This window comes from Malus sylvestris, chromosome 6, assembly GCF_916048215.2.
Source record: "Malus sylvestris chromosome 6, drMalSylv7.2, whole genome shotgun sequence".
In the NCBI taxonomy this organism is placed as follows: Eukaryota; Viridiplantae; Streptophyta; class Magnoliopsida; order Rosales; family Rosaceae; genus Malus; species Malus sylvestris.
This window is the reverse complement of record NC_062265.1, coordinates 34,489,981-34,506,312: the sequence shown is the minus strand read 5'-3', so window position 1 is coordinate 34,506,312 and position 16,332 is coordinate 34,489,981. Positions and strand designations below refer to the sequence as shown.

Here is a 16,332-nt window from a genome sequence, read left to right as displayed (position 1 = left end):
CAAGATATCAAATTTTCACTTGTATGCACATATTATAGTTTTGCCTATAAATACTTAAATACTTATAAACACTTGAATGGCAAACTTCAAAACTACTCCAAATTTATTGTAGGGGAACAATTTTCATTCTTTTCGTGCTATCTTCAATCATGTTCGTCGAGAAGCAAATATAATTTGATAAATGACATTAGCTTTCGAGATTAATGTAATTTGAAACGTACTACTATTTTCTTTCTTTTGAACGTGTTAAAAAGGGTCAACAAAGTTTCGATGAGGCCACATTTTACATCCTATTATGTACAACTCATATTCCCTTAATATTGTACTTCTCCCACATAATGTAATTAGTCTCATATTCTCTTAATATTGCCTCTTGAACTACTGCAGGTTCTCGTGGACCAAGATCCTGGACTGACCGGCAATCTCCTGGTTGAGCGTTTAGGTGGAGCTCATGTTGATTTAGTTAAAAAAGAAGAGTATGTCATTGGATTCCTTTCTGTAGATAATCAATTCGCAACTGGGCTATGCAGTTACCACCTCTGAGGAGATTAATTTTGTCAAGGAGATTGCTGCGACCACTGGGATTGTTCTTGATCCAGTTTACAGGTCCGTAACAGTATTAGTTTCCACCTTGTTATTACAAAAAATCTTGAGCATACATATATTTCCAATCAACGATTTATCAAATTTTAATTCGTTCCTCATTCAGTGGCAAAGCTGCTTATGGAATGATGATAGACATGGCTGAGAATCCAATTGGGAAGGAAGAAAGGTTCTCTTCATGCACACAGGCTGGCTATTTGGGTTGGACGACAAGGTAGAACAGATGGCTCCATTGTAGGGTAATTGGCATCGGATGGATGTCAACGAATCTGTTCCTCGGATCGATGGTATCAGGAAAATGTTCTAAGGCTAGAGATAAATCAAAGTAAAGAGTGTAGTGCTCTGTTTATAGGGGTGAGATCAAAATCCTCATTCAAAGTGTATGCTGTACTGAAGGATGCATAAGAAATTATCTCATATTAAATTAGAGTAGTTGTATTGGAGATCTGTAATTCCTTGTGATGCATGTTTGTTAATTGAAGTATGGTTGTTGTTTGTGGTGTGTGTTGGAAAATATTAGTATTTAGGTTTATTTTAGTATTTGGGTTTTGCTTGTTAGTTTAGGATTTAGGTCTAACCCATCCGAGTTAGGGATTCTTAGGTTTAGTTCTCTATATATATTGCTTGTAATTTAGTTTGAGAAATAAGTCAGTTACAATGTAGTCTCTTAGGGTTTTGTAGCCATTTTGGCATTCTCATTTGTTTAATAATATTTCTATTATTTTGCTAGTCTCATTCGTTGTGTACTCTGATATTCAACTTGGTATTAATGCGGGTTTGATCCTTAAGGTTCAATCCGTTCTCGTTGGTATCAATTTGTTTGCCTTTGTTGTCGTTCGTTTTAGATTTGTTAGTTGGTATTGATTGTTTGCAAGGAAAAAGTCAATCTGACTAATCCACCACACCACTGCTATATAGTTGTTTAAGAAGGTGTGATGTTGCACTTGTTCGCCCAAAAGAAGAGAGAAAAAAGAAGGAAAAAGAATAAAATTGTTTGGAGTTTTTGAGGCCCCCACACGGCAAAGAAAAAATATATTTTATTGTTTGTTTGCTCAGGTTTGTTTGGAAACTCACAATTGGCATCGGCATTGGCATTGGCATCGGCATTGGAATTGGCATCGGTACTGGCACTGGAATTTGGAGTCTTGCATCCACATCTACTTTGGCAAACCCATGTTGTGTACCGCCATGAGTATGACAGGGGGTGTTGGAAAATATTAGTATTTAGGTTTATTTTAGTATTTGGGTTTTGCTTGTTAGTTTAGGATTTAGGCCTAACCCATCCGAGTTAGGGTTTTTTAGGTTTAGTTCTCTATAAATATTGCTTGTAATTTAGTTTGAGAAATAAGTCAGTCACAATGTAGTCTCTTTGTAGCCGTTTCGGCATTCTCGTTTGTTTAATAATATTTCTATTATTTTATTAGTCTCGTTCATTACGCACTCTGATATTCATATGTGTGTACATCTCTGTATCTAATGTTGTGAATTCCACTTTTACTAATGTTGTGAATTGCACTTTTACGTGTTGCTTAAGAATCCGCCATCGAATAGTGTTTTCTGTTTTGGACAAGAAGTTTGCTAAAGAGAACCAGAAAAATAAAAGTGGAAAAAGAAACTTAATCAAACTTGAAAGGAAAATGGAGAACTTGGATTAATATCATTCCTACTCCGATTTCAGAAAATTTTAATAAACAGCTCTCCCAAATGATTATGACTCCTCTCCATTCCACTCCGTTCTAATTCAATTCTTCTCATTTTGATTACGTATTAGTAAAGTAACTATATATTTTTTTAATTGAAAGTGGGAAAACTATACATGGTTGATTGTCCTTGTTGTTGGCTTTGTTGTGTTTGGCTCATACATTTGTGAGTAATTATGAGTCATGTGTTAACAATAATGAAGTGACCTGTGTTTGCTTTCGGTGGAAATATCACATGGTGTGGGTTGCATGAAAGTTGCAGACAAAGTAAAAGCAAAAGTTTGGTGGACATCATCATGAGTAAAGATATAATGATGATGCTTGCTTTTACTTTAATGATGATGTTTGTTTTTTGCTTTAATGATGATGCAAGACACAATGATGATGGCTATGATGGCTTGGCCTTATATTGATAAGGCTTGCCGAGTTAGGGAGAGAGAGAGAGAGATTTGGCTCTCTCCTGAGAAGGCATCAGAGAGCATCCAAAGGGAGAGAGCATTCGGCTCTCCCATGGGAAAGCATGGGCACGGGTGAGAGAAAATCAAGAGAGCTAGAGTGAAAAGTATTCTAGTGAAAGAACTCTTGGGGTAGAGTGAGGCTCTTGGGAAAATTCTATGAGTGGGTGTGCAAAGGGATTTGGGATTGGGTTATGTTGATTTAACTCATGTGTACTTGTACTGTTATTCTCATAGTGAAGAGCAATATCTCTCCGGGGACGTAGGCAGGTTTTTGCCGAACCTCGTAAATTTCTCGGTGTCTTTATTTCTTGTATTTTATTCTGTTCAACTGAGTGTGATTATGTTGAGGTTGTAATCTGAATCTCGTTTCCGCACTAATGAACGGGCCAAGGCACAACAATTGGTATCAGAGCATCGTTGGACGCTTGGTTCGTTGGAGGTCCAGATTTGTTGTTCACCATGGAATTTTCAGTTGAGCAGTTTAATGGGAGATGCGGTTTTACTCTTGGTAAAGGAGAGTAATGGAAGCCTGAAGAAATGGAAGTCGTGTTCAGGGATGCTTGGATTAACTGCGAAAGTTGATGTTGAGAAAGAAGAAAAAGACCTCTTTCTTCTTACCTTACTTTCAGATTCGCACGAGAACCTTGTGAAACTTTACTGCATGGAAAGATACAGTAAGTTTGGAGCAGGTGCAAGCTTCTTTGGTGTGGAATGATACACAAAGGAGACCATGGATGATGGTGGGCATGAGATTGCTTTAGCTATTCAAGGTTGGAATCGTGGAAGAAAATTGGAAAAAGGATTTGAGAGAGAGCAGGTTCAGATCCTGTTCCGGAGGCAAGGGTCCACAGTGCTACGGTGCAAGGCCGGGTTGTAGCAAGTTTGTGGCATAAGGCTTCGAGTATGCCCTCTAGGTACTCGAAGCAACACTTCTCCTGGTGATGTTTAGTCTCAAGTGTTGCAGGTGTTTTGCAGCAGGTGGAGCTATGGGATTCACAGGTGATGAGATGGTCCTGAGGTAGAAGAAAGTGTGGGAATTTTTTCTGGCTCGATGGGTTGTTGCTAGAAACGGGTGCGCTGACGAGTTTCCAGGTTGCAGACAATGAAGAGGAGGAAAACCTGCTGGAGGAGACAAGGATGTGTCGAGATCCTGTCTGAAGCTAAATTGTGATTTTTAGCTTGCAGTAGCTGCACATGCATTGGCAGTGACTGAATCAGAACAGGACCAATGAGGTGGATTCAGAGTGTGCATGCTGGTACGTAAGGCCAATGGACTTTGGTGATGGGTGCAAGGATTTTTGCATGGTGTATTCGCCAAGGTGGAGATTGTTGTGTTTGGCTCATACATTTGTGAGTAATTATGAGTCATGTGTTAACAATAATGAAGTGACCTGTGTTTGCTTTCGGTGGAAATATCACATGGTGTGGGTTGCATGAAAGTTGCAGACAAAGTAAAAGCAAAAGTTTGGTGGACATCATCATGAGTAAAGATATAATGATGATGCTTGCTTTTACTTTAATGATGATGTTTGTTTTTTGCTTTAATGATGATGCAAGACACAATGATGATGGCTATGATGGCTTGGCCTTATATTGAGAAGGCTTGCCGAGTTAGGGAGAGAGAGAGAGAGAGATTTGGCTCTCTACTGAGAAGGCATCAGAGAGCATCCAAAGGGGGAGAGCATTCGGCTCTCCCATGGGAAAGCATGGGCACGGGTGAGAGAAAATCAAGAGAGCTAGAGTGAAAAGTATTCTAGTGAAAGAACTCTTGGGGTAGAATGAGGCTCTTGGGAAAATTCTATGAGTGGGTGTGCAAAGGGATTTGGGATTTGGGATTGGGTTATGTTGATTTAACTCATGTGTACTTGTACTGTTATTCTCATAGTGAAGAGCAATATCTCTTCGGGGACGTAGGCAGGTTTTTGCCGAACCTCGTAAATTTCTCGGTGTCTTTATTTCTTGTATTTTATTCTGTTCAACTGAGTGTGATTATGTTGAGGTTGTAATCTGAATCTCGTTTCCGCACCAATGAACGGGCCAAGGCACAACAGGCTTGGAACTCGATGTCTCTTACTGCATGCCATCTCCTTTGGCTTGTTCACGTGGGAATTGAAGTTGCATGGCATCTTAACGTTACCTTGGTCTTCACCTTCACGTGGATGGTGCCTTGCAGTAGCAGACAAAGGTCTTTGTTTCCAATGCTTCCAAATTCCAAAGCTGCATGAAAATATTTCCAAAGCTGCAGAAGATTGTTTCAGACTTTCAGTCTCATTAGATTCACAGAAATGGAAGTGGCGGTCAACACCAAGAACAGCTACGATACGGCAGCGAAGGCGGTGGCGATGGACTTCCTGACGAAAAAGGCCTACACTCCTCCTCCGTGGGCATCGCATATCGACTCCATCCCTTCCCACACCGTCTCTCTTGGACAAGTAAAACCTATTTCACTTCTTCCTCCTTGCCTCATATATATTTCTCTATATATGCGATTACATATTACTGTTTATTTATATAATTTCCTTGACTAGAAATTTAACAGTTGCTTAATTAGTGTTTGTTAATTGTCATCAATAATCACTTGTCAGTTTCCAACTCCAATTCATAAATGGAATCTTCCCAATTTGCCACCCAACACCGGGGTCTGGTTAAAGGTATCTGGTTTTGCTTTTTCCTCATTGGTATTTGATTTCCTACAGAAGCTTCCCGTTTGGGTTTTGCCGGGTCGAACAGACTTGAATGGCTAAAAGTGTTTTCAAACACCCAAAAACCGCTTCTAACTGTTAACTACATTGGAGAAGTAGCAGAGATGAACAATTATAAAATCAAGAAATGAAGTTTTACAAAGAGAAGATAAATATGCGAGAGAAATGAATGAAGCTTTTGTATTAAACTCAATGAACTCACTTTACTATCTGTTTACAATAGCTATATATAGCTGACTAGAGGACTAACTAACTATTTCAACTAACTATTACATCATCTAATCCTTTACAACTGTTTTGATGAGCTGGCAGAGATGAGTTGGCAGTGATATATTCAACACTAAGGGGTGGTTTGGGAGTGAGGTGCTTAAAAAAAAGGAAGTTTTAACGAAAAGCTCACGGTACTGTTCACTTTAACGAAAAACCACATTTTTACACTAAAAAGTCAAACCTGGTACTATTCACTTTACTCTTTATTTTGTCCTTATCATTAAAACTCAAAGTTTTCAAGCCCTTTTCATTAGTTTTCCTTAAAAAAAAGCACCCATGAAAAAAAACTATGAGGGTTTTAGGTGTTTGGTAAACTGAAAAAAAAGGCTTATTTTGAAAGCTGCTGTGAGAATAAGCTGAAATCAAAGGAAAAAGCTGAAGCTGCTATTTGCAGCTTTGGAAAACTGGCTTTTTTTTCAAAGCACACGGAGCTACAGTGCTCCTTTAATGAAAATACCCACTATCAGACTGTTTTTTTTTTTTTTTCCAAAAGCACTTTTACAAAAAAGTTTACCAAACACTCTGCTGATTTATTTTACAACCGCTTATTCTCACAGCAGTACCAAACCAGCCCTAACTAGGTTTGGCATACAAACTTTACCTTAAGATCCTCCTAATCAAATGGAGATTTCGAATGCGAATGAGTGAATAGGCTGCCCTTTGTATGCAAGTTTCTAAATAAAATCTAAAACCTTAATAAGTTTTTTATCGAAGCGTAATTGCATTGATTTTGTTGTAAATCTCTAGCGTGATGACCTTTCGGGAATGCAAGTGGGCGGTAACAAAATCAGAAAATTGGAATTCTTGATAGCGGATGCCGTGGCAAAGGGTGCTGACTGTGTCATTACGATAGGGGGCATCCAAAGCAACCATTGTTGTGCAACTGCAGTGGCTGCCAAGTATCTCAACCTTGACTCTTATCTCATGCTAGCTACCCCTAAGGTCAATTTCCATCTCCTAGTTTTGCTACTGTTTTGAAAAGTAACAATCTTCCTTGTAATCAAATAAGTTATCCCGCGCACTCTCTGCTTAATTGCCTTGCCTCTTTCTGTAATGCAGGCTCTCTTGGATAAAAATCCTGGACTGACAGGCAATCTCCTCATCGATCATTTAGTTGGAGCTCATGTTGTATTGATTGCAAAAGAAGACTGGATAAAATTCGGCCAAGAAGTGCGTTTGTTTTTCCTTTCTCGACAACAATTAAGCACTCATTTTATTATAGCTTATATATAAAATGTAATTCTTTGAGAGTTGTTAGCAAATGTTACCGTCTCTCTGTCGAAGTTTGAAGTTGAAACACTCATCCCTGGCTATAAGTAATTCTGCGTAAGACGCACTTGTTATGAACTGCATTTTAATTAACATTTGCATGACTCAATGGATAGGAGGAAAAAGAGCGTACCAGCTATATGTCTTACTGCTGTACCGAGATGTATTTCTGTTAACAATCAACTAATATATTTTTCGTTCGTTGCAAATAGTGTAGTTATTTGGTTTTTTGTATAAATTTTGTGCAGGCTGTAACTAATCCTTTAAAGGAAAAACTGCTTAAAGAAGGAAGAAGGCCATATGTTATTCCTGCCGGTGGGTCAAACGCTCTAGGAACCTGGTCAGATTGCGGCCTTTCCGATGTACCATATCGTTTTAAATATTTATTTTGGATGAGAAGGGAGAAGGGTGCTGGGTGAGGCTTGTGAGGTTTCAGTTTCTCATAATGGTTTTGAGTTGATTGATTCAGGGGCTATATTGAAGCGATTCGAGAGATTGAGCAGCAGCTTCAGAGCCTGCCAGGAAAGTTTAAGCTTGATGATATAGTTGCTGCTTGTGGCAGGTTCTTCTCCACCCAGGGGTCGAATAATGAATATTATCTTACATGTTTTCTACATTGAGTATATCTAATACTGTAACGCAGTAGAATATGAGTAGTGTTACAACTTCCATCTGTTTAACATTTTGATTTTACTGGTTTCTAGTGGGGGTACAATTGCCGGATTGTCATTGGGCTCTTGGTTGAGTTCGTTGAAGGCAAAAGTATGTCGTTGGATTCCTTTCTGTAGATTAACAACTTTCCGTTCTTGACATCTTGTCCTGTAATATTTGTTCCTTCTGACCTGCAGGTTCATGCATTTGCTGTGGCTAGCAACCCTGATAACTTCTACAACTTTGTTCAGGGCATATTCAATGGAGCTGGGGCAGGCGTTGATTCGCACGATATTCTTGACGTTCAAGATGTAAGTACTGTCAAAACAGATTAGAATAGCCGTAATGTAGACACTGCGCGTCCTCTACAAAACATGGAGTAATTGTATATTGTGGTTTGATAGGCGAAAGGTCTAGGCTATGCAATTACCACCCCTGAGGAGCTTAATTTTGTCAAGGAGATTGCTGCGACCACTGGGGTTGTTCTTGATCCAGTTTACACGTCCGTATCAGCAATACTTTTGAATTTGTTTTTCCAATCAACGATTCAATAAATTTAATTTTGTTCCTGTTTTCAGTGGCAAAGCTGCTTATGGAATGATGAAAGACATGGCTGAGAATCCAAAGAAGTGGGAAGGAAGAAATATCCTGTTCATACACTCGGGCGGGTTACTTGGGTTGTACGACAAGGTAGAGCAGATGGCTCCATTGTTGGGAAATTGGCGTCGGATGGATGTCAACGAATATGTTCCCCGGGGGGTTGATGATATTGGGAAAATGTTCTAAGGCTCGAGATAAATCAACCGACAGAGGGAGGAGATCAAAATCCTCAATCAAAATGTATGTTATGTTACACAAGACTAGTTATGGGCTTGTGCTTTGATGGTGTATTGCTTGTTAATGGAAGTATAACTGGTATTTGTCGCATGTATAAAGTGAATGGATGTTTAGATTAGGATAATGGCTAAATTTGTAGACAAAATTTTGTAAACTAAATAACATGAAAGTTGACGATTGGAACATGCTCAGTTAGTTTGTATTATAAATTGAGTTTACCTAGCATTGCCCTTTAGATTATGAATTTATACAGTTTAGGGATGGACATATTTCTCCTTGTACTACTTATTTTTTCTTCAAATGCCAATTAGCACTCCCCATTTTGAATAAAGTGAATAAATTGACTAAATTCCCTTTAAATAAATAGTTATTTTAAAAAAACTTTTTAATTGATTTGCTCCTCAAACTATCAATTATTTAATCTTATTTTACTCTTTAAATTGATTTTGTCTCGCTTTGTCCCTTAAAACTATTATTTTTGTCTTATTTAATCTTAGTTCACCAATTTTATCCATTCCGTCAAATAGAAGTTAAATTAAAGAGTAATTATAGAGTTTTGTATGGATGTTTGAACAAATATATGGGTATTTATAGAGTTTTTTGGTGAATTAGCTATTGGATTTAAATTTGGGCCGTTAGATTTTTTTTTTTACCGTTAGATTTGATTATATTTGATCTTAGCTGTTGGATTCAATGTATTTTAAAATAACATTTAAAAAATAATAATAAATTTTGAATCTGGACCGTTGGATCAACCAACGGTCTTTAAATTCTTGCCATTGGATGCGGAAAAGAGCCGTTGGGCTCGGAGATATGGCCAACAACGGCCCTGACAATAGGCCCCCCACTGTCGGGTGCTGAAGGCACGCGAGCCTCGTGGGGCGGGTCGGCGAGTGAGCGGGTTAAGACTGGGCCTTTTTTGGGTGAGTCCACGCGTGTGTAGGGGGAATCTGGGGGGGTATTTGGCCCAGCTTTAGCATTTGACTTGGGTTGGATGGTGTTTGGAGAAAGGAATAAATTGGTTATTTTGGTATTTAGTCCAGAGTTGGAGGGAGTCTTAGGATATTTTATTTTTAACACAATTCTTTACCTCCAACTTGCACACTAAAGCAATACCGATTTCAATTACTTTAATTCAAATCTTCGTCTATCTTGCAGGTTGGTGTAGCTGCCACACTCTTTTTTAAAAGTGAAAAATTCAAATCGTAATAATATTGGCGGGAGGTTTTTTTTTTTTTTTGGAGCCAAATTGAAATATTTCGTTAGTGGGTCGGGCCCACACTTTCAAAAATGAGTTAATAAAATTTGCTGTAGTTCGCTGCCCGCCTGATTTCAAAGCGAGGAGCCACATTTTCGTTTCCAAATATTACCCAAGAAAAGAAACCAAGAGAAAACGAAGAGCCGCTGTCGATCCATATCCGGTAAGTGCTAGTTCCTCCTCCCTTTTTATCCATTCAAAGCCCTGAATTTATAGAATTCCACAGATTTAATTCCTCTTTGTTTTCTTTTGGAACTTGATTCCATCTGCGTTATTAATCCTATTAATTATTAATGCCTTTATATTTTATAGTTTTGGAGATGATTGTTCTCTATTAATGCTAGGGGTTTTAGATTTAAACTAATTCTGTTGTACATACCATGATAGTTCATTTGTTAGAAAAAAAAAAAGAAAAACACCATTAATTAGCGGTTGTTCGGTATCCTTCTTGCATCCAATTTTTTTGTTTTGGAAACTGATGAGTGTTAAATAGTTTAGCTACATTATCGTTTCTTAAAACAAGAAATCAAATTCAAGAAGGATATCAAACATGCAAATTTCCATTAATTTTGCATTCGTATAGACGTGCGTTAGGCCCTCTGGTCTGGACAGTTTGCATGCACTTCTAGAGAAATTCGAATCTGCGTAGATTAGAGTAGTTTATATTGTCGCACCGTAAATAAAATCGAATATTTCATTATAGCTGCTCTGGATTAGTTTCTAATTAATGCCATTGTTGTGCTTGTGTTTCTTTGAATTAAAGAAGGGTGGAACTAGCAATGGTACTTAAGAGCACTATCCCGGGTTCAGTTGAAGCGGGCAAAAACGACGTTTGCATCCCAATACTTCAAAGTTACGAGATCAAGAATGTTCCCCTTAGAAAAACTCGTTCCCCTCAAGTTTTGGGAATTGACATTAGCCTTGGTGGAGATGTTCAGTCGTGTAAGCGTTGTCGTCGTTCTGAAAGTATATCGAATATGCTAATTTGTGATCGTTGCGAAGAAGCGTTTCATGTAAAATGCTGCAAGCCCCGAGTGGTTTTTCCAGTTGACGATTGGTTTTGCGGTTCCTGTTCCAAAATTATGTCCGAAAAGTTGCAGAACGATTCTTTCCTGAAATCTCCTAGTAGCATGGGTTTGAGGTTTGGCTTAACGTGTAAATTTGAGCTGGGTCCAATAGCAGTTATGTTGAAGTACCCGGAGCCATTTACGTCTAAAGTTCGGATTGGTGAAGCCTATCAAGTAGAAGTTCCTGACTGGTGCCATCAAATTCCTAAGTATGTTATGCTGATAGCATTAGTCTGCTCAATTTATTCTTGTTTTGTTCGTCTGTCGTGTTAGCTAGTACTATCTGTTTAATTGAGTTCTTATAAATCGAGTATAATGTTACAGGACTCCACTGTCTGAAGTTGAAAACGATGACGGGGATTGTTCTCTTGCTGCTGTTTTGGACCCATCTCATTCTGATTGTGCTGATCGTCCTCCTCTGGTAATATAAAATCTTCAACTGGTTGCTATTTTTCTGTATCACAAAGTTACCCTTAATTACCGTTACTTTGTTAGTCCAACAATTGCACTGGACAAGTACATTTTGCATGTCCATTGTATGAGATTTCAGAATAACATAGGTCAAACCAGAACACATAAAGAATAGCTTATTTAGCAATCAAGAAAGTTAAGAGGAAGATTTATGCACGCCTTTTTTCTTCTTTTGCAAAATCCTATTAATTTCTGTTCGTTGATTCTCTTTTGTTTTATTCAATCAAAAGATGCATGGGAGAGAAGGGTCGTGCAGGGGTCACTTCCTAAGTTGAAACCATGAAACAATAGTTTGCTTGCTTGATTGGTTTTGAAGTTCGAACAGAACAATTTGTTGATAAATACTAGTCCAGATGATCTTGCATCTTCTTCAAGTAGTAACTTTTCCTGTTTTACTTTGTTCAAGTGGATTTAACAATTGCTTATTTGTACTTGCCTTGTTTGCATTGCTGTGTGTAGATGGGATCAGAAAATGGCATTGCTTCTAGAAAGAGGAAACTAGAAATGGTGGAAAGCCCCTAAAATTAGAAGTCAGGTGAGTATATATACACAGATACAACTTTTTCCACTTAAGGGGTGCTCAATAGGTACTAAAACATGTCTTAGCGTCTCTTCAGTGCCTGTTTAGCGCGCTTTTAATTCAAGATTTGCAAAAGGTTCCCTTTTGTGTATTTCCTATTAGAAATAAGACAATTTCTGATGTGCAGAACTTCTTGTTTGTCCAGTTTTTGACACACTACTCATATACCGAACAGACGTTAAAGGAAGAAACTAGAAAGTCTATGTATCTGTATGCCTACATGCCTCCAAACTGCAAAGTCCAAATTACGAATACAAAGTGGTGGTAAGTAATTTTATTTGAGATCACGAGTGAAAACCTTGTACTTTTGTTTTTAAGCCATAGGAATTAGAACAGCACAATGTCTTTTAGTACTATTAGTTAGCAAATAGCAAAGCATTCCTCCATTTTTTTATTTCTCCTTTGAAATTAGTTTCAATTTTTGGTTGGTGGTAATGCGTCACAGAGTTACTGATGAAGCAAAAGTTTGTGTGTATTCAAAGTTATGATAATGTGATAAGAGAGAATTAAGGAGTATACTTTTCATTACACGATAAAGTGCTATGTGGAAATTTTGCTCATCTATAATTATGATATTTGAAAATTTGATCGATGGATTGGTTTGGCACTACTTTTGCTAGATGAGAAATTTTTTAATATGTCGGAAACATGGTCCGGCATACTAAATGTCATATTTCAATTTTTTTAAGTTTTCAATTAATTCTGTTATTACATTTGTTATACCAGGCCGTGTGCACGGCACGTAAAAAAATTTCTCTTATTGGACAAGTATGCTATGCATGAACAATATCATGTTTGCAAGAGAAATTTTGGTAGGGCTATTAGTAGTACAACTCATATAGGAGAAGAAATTAGGACAATATCTGATGAAACCTGTTTGTACAATACTTAGGGCTTTCGTATTTAGACATCGTACAAATATTCGAGGGACTCAAATATAATTATGTAATAAATAAAGAGGCAAATATATAATAAGCGATGAGTCATTATTCTATAAAAGGATTTCTCACTCTCCTTATTAAGGAGGTCAAGTTGTAGGCCATGGGAAGAGAGCACACATAAAATAGGCTAGAGAGCACACTGTCTCTAGTCTTATTGTATATTCACCATTCAGAGTGAAACAATATCAACATTAGTATGGACGTAGCCTAAACATTGGGGTGAACCATGATACATCTTGTGTTCTTTACTTTTTGGTCGGATTTACATTGTCTCAAGATCTTCTGGTTTTGTGCATCAACATTTGACGTCGTCTGTGGGAATTGACACGAAAAGTTATGTTGGTTCTCTTTCATTTTTTCACTTCCACCGTGAATCTACAAAAACCCAAGAGACAACTAAAACTCTCTTTGCCTTTTCTCTTGCTTCTGATCTCTTTCACCTTTTCAAACAAAGCACCAATCTCTCTCTCTCTCTCTCTCTTTGTGACAACTGACCCGTGAGGCCACTCCCATTAAACATCTTTAAACTTTGTTTGATTCCCAATACGAAAAGCCAGCATAAGCTCTTTCTTCACCATTAGTACTTTTCTCCCTTTCCCACATCAAAATTCCCACTTCTGATTGTCGCTCGGCTCTGTTACAGAATTAAAGCTTTCCTAATTCAAGACCTTTTATTTCTCTCTTCGATGGCTTCGAAGACGATTCCAGATTCGAGTTGGAGATCGAGTCCGATAGCCACTCGTTGTCAGCTTCCGACTTCACCGTCAAGCTGATCGTTTCCAAGCCCGCGAACAACGCTGTTATGCCCAGCAAGAAGATTGCTTCGGCGAAGCCTGCTGTAGCGCCCAATTTTGGGTCGAAGCGACCGACGGAGACCGAGCCCAGCCCGAAAAATTCCAAGAAGAAGAAGGTCGGCGATGACGATGAGGATACGAAAAAGAGGCAGTGTTTTTGGAGCGAGGATGAGATAACAATTCTAAAGTGCATTATAGAGTTCGAAAGCAAGAAAGGTGTAGAGGCGAGTTCGAATGTGGCCCCATTCCTTGAGTTCATCAAGAATGATTTGCAGGTCGATTTGAGCACCGACCAATGGCTGAGAAGTTGACTGATAAGATCAGGAAATTAAAGAAGAAGTACCAGGCTGGAGAGGATAGCGAGGACTCGGTGTTTTCGAAGCCCCATGAGCTTAAGTGCTTTGAGCTGTGCAAAAAGATTTGGGGTTCTGAGGCCAATGGACTCGATAGCAATGTGAAGGGTGGTAAGAGGAAGCCGCCGAGGAAGAATAATAAGGTTAACAACTATACAGTTCTGGCCTTGCCGGTTTCAGGCGTGTTTGTAAAGAAAGAGGTGCAGAATAATGTGACTTGCCGGTTTCAAACAGTTCTGGCCAAGCAGCTGTCACTTTAGAGAAAGGAATATTGCCCTTAATCATGTCATCAAGCGACATATCTAAAACAGAAAGCAGAAAGAAAAGAAAGTAAAAGCAGAAAGAAAAGAAGGTAAAAACAGAAAGCAAAAGTAGAAAGCAAAAGCAGAAAGCAAAAGAAGATAAAAAGAAGCAGACATAATTGCGGTGATGATGGCATGCAGAAAAGGGAATTATGGGCGTGACCCATTGAGCAGAGGGTCGGATTTATTTTTAAATGATGTGATTTATTTTTCTTATCTTTCGAAGACATCTGTATAATTCCATCAAAGGGTAATAATAAAAATTAAAAACAAACGGCAAACCCAAAATAATGGGCTGGAATGTTATGTGGAGGGCGAAAGCTCATATGCCCAAAAGAGCCAGACTCTATGGCTTCAAACTTCAACCTTCATCCCTCCATTTAAAGGTTCATTCTTTATTATCACCAACCAGGTGATCAAAAGTACGTTCAGTACTTCAAAATTATTCGGCAGCCTGTCGCTATTATCACTAACCGGGTGATCAAAAGTACACTCAGCACTCTAAAATTATTCGGCAGTCTGCCGCTCATATCACCCACTAGGTGATCAAAAGTACGTCCAGTACTTCAAAATTATACATGAGCATCACTCATGTCAATCATACATAAACATTCATGACCATCATTCATATCAACATTCATGAGCATCACTCATGTCAATCAACATAAACATTCATGAGCATCACTTATGTCAATCAGCTTCGAAAACTTCATTTATATAACTCTAGCGTCAAAGTTTCACCTACAAAGCTTCAGTGCATGGTATACAAAGATCGCATCCGAACAAACCACCATTTTAGCCCATACATGGATTGAATTTGAAGTCTCCAGCCAACAGCCTCTATTGACTGAAGACTTGGGGGACTACACGATGTATCATATATTAGGCTTCCGCAACTGGGCCTCATGAAAAATATTAGGGGGACTTAGCCCATTATTTATGTATTAAGGAGCGAACATTTATTCTATAAAAGAGACTCATTCACTTTCATTAGAGAGCATCCATTATTCATGTATTGATGAGCGAACCCTTATTTTATAAAAAGGACTCCCTCACCATCATTAGAGAGCATCGCCACCAACTGAGCAACCGCCTCGCTGTGAGCATCACTCCTAACCCATCACTTATGTATTGAGGAGCAAACCCTTATTCTATAAAAGCGACTCCTTCACCATCATTAGAAAGCATTACCGCCAACTGAGCAACCGTCTCACCGCGAACATCAACTCTAGCCCACCATTTATGTATTGAGGAATGAACCCTTGTTCTATAAAAGGGACTCACTCACCTTTAAACGCCACAAGCCGAGCCAACCAAGGCAACATAAGCCATAAGCCGAGCAGTCTTGCAACATGTGTTACTTCTAGTTGAGCATCATTTCATATTGAGCATTGCCTCATATCGAGTATCAGTTTCAGATGACATCTAGTTACTTCAGCCCACACATGGATTGAATTTCAAGTCTTCAGCCAAAAGACTCTTTTGACTAAAGACTTGGGGGACTACTGTTTGTACCATACTTAGGGCTTCCGTATTTAGATCTCGTATAAATACTCGAATGACTCAAATGTAATTATGTAATAAATGAATGGACAAATATGTAATAAGTGATGAACCCTTATATAAAATGACTCCTCACTCTCTTCATTAAGGAAGTCAAGTTTTAGGCCACGGGAAGATAGCACACAGAAAATAGGCTAGAGAGCACACTGCCTCTAGCCTTCTTGTATATTCACCATTCAGAGTGAAATATCAATATCAGTGTGGGCGTAGCCCAAATATTGGGGTGAACCATAATACATCTTGTGTTTTTTACTTTCTTGCTGATTTACGGTCGGATTTATGTTGTCCCAAGACCTTTTGGTTTTGTGCATCAACAAAACCAAAATTATAAAATTTACAATTTTATGAAAAGTGTTTCATAGATAACATGATCGAGTATTCTTACTCGAGCGAAGTGTTGATTTAGTCTTTGAATTATCATCTTAGTGAAAATTAGGTTCTTGAAATATTTTTTGGGTAAAATAAGTTTCTAAATTCATTAAAAATTACTAATTCCATCCATACTATCTAATT

At 38.3% G+C, this 16,332-nt stretch overlaps 2 protein-coding genes and 1 pseudogene across 9 annotated transcripts; all 3 read left to right on the top strand.

Moving 5' to 3' along the window:
* Positions 1-120: 120 nt before the first annotated feature.
* LOC126626325 (putative D-cysteine desulfhydrase 1, mitochondrial) lies at positions 121-8,668 on the top strand. 5 transcript variants are annotated; one of them, XM_050295625.1, is made up of 11 exons: positions 4,391-4,946; positions 5,020-5,193; positions 5,347-5,412; positions 6,481-6,675; positions 6,793-6,903; positions 7,251-7,342; positions 7,472-7,564; positions 7,707-7,764; positions 7,851-7,964; positions 8,058-8,155; positions 8,232-8,668. In XM_050295625.1, the coding sequence occupies exons 2-11, from the start codon at positions 5,047-5,049 to the stop codon at positions 8,437-8,439; spliced, it is 1,182 nt and encodes a 393-aa protein (XP_050151582.1). In that variant the 5' UTR covers positions 4,391-4,946; positions 5,020-5,046; the 3' UTR covers positions 8,440-8,668. The 5 variants fall into 5 exon arrangements, 3 of the variants coding, with proteins under 3 accessions (XP_050151582.1, XP_050151581.1, XP_050151583.1); XM_050295624.1 differs by having other exon boundaries at positions 4,391-5,193; XM_050295626.1 differs by lacking the exon at positions 5,347-5,412 and having other exon boundaries at positions 4,391-5,193.
* A 1,153-nt stretch (positions 8,669-9,821) lies between these two features.
* On the top strand, positions 9,822-12,458 carry LOC126626329 (uncharacterized). Of its 4 annotated transcripts, none has more exons than XM_050295632.1 (5): positions 9,822-9,911; positions 10,512-11,024; positions 11,140-11,236; positions 11,746-11,821; positions 12,012-12,458. In XM_050295632.1, exons 2-4 carry the CDS (start codon positions 10,528-10,530, stop codon positions 11,806-11,808), a joined length of 657 nt encoding a protein of 218 aa, XP_050151589.1. In that variant the 5' UTR covers positions 9,822-9,911; positions 10,512-10,527; the 3' UTR covers positions 11,809-11,821; positions 12,012-12,458. The 4 variants fall into 4 exon arrangements, with proteins under 4 accessions (XP_050151589.1, XP_050151591.1, XP_050151588.1 ...); XM_050295634.1 differs by having other exon boundaries at positions 9,835-9,911; positions 10,515-11,024; positions 12,042-12,458; XM_050295631.1 differs by having other exon boundaries at positions 9,835-9,911; positions 10,515-11,024.
* A 998-nt stretch (positions 12,459-13,456) lies between these two features.
* On the top strand, positions 13,457-14,767 carry LOC126626330 (STOREKEEPER protein-like; annotated as a pseudogene).
* Positions 14,768-16,332: the final 1,565 nt, after the last annotated feature.

Bases quoted from the DNA above. Each gene is read 5' to 3' on its own strand.
- LOC126626329 (XM_050295632.1), top strand. From the start codon at position 10,528: ATGGTACTTAAGAGCACTATCCCGGGTTCAGTTGAAGCGGGCAAAAAC. The intron at 11,025-11,139 runs GTATGTTATGCT...ATAATGTTACAG, and splicing joins TGGTGCCATCAAATTCCTAA to GACTCCACTGTCTGAAGTTG. The intron at 11,237-11,745 runs GTAATATAAAAT...TGCTGTGTGTAG, and splicing joins GTGCTGATCGTCCTCCTCTG to ATGGGATCAGAAAATGGCAT.
- LOC126626325 (XM_050295625.1), top strand. From the start codon at position 5,047: ATGGAAGTGGCGGTCAACACCAAGAACAGCTACGATACGGCAGCGAAG. The intron at 5,194-5,346 runs GTAAAACCTATT...ATCACTTGTCAG, and splicing joins ACACCGTCTCTCTTGGACAA to TTTCCAACTCCAATTCATAA. The intron at 8,156-8,231 runs GTCCGTATCAGC...TCCTGTTTTCAG, and splicing joins GTTCTTGATCCAGTTTACAC to TGGCAAAGCTGCTTATGGAA.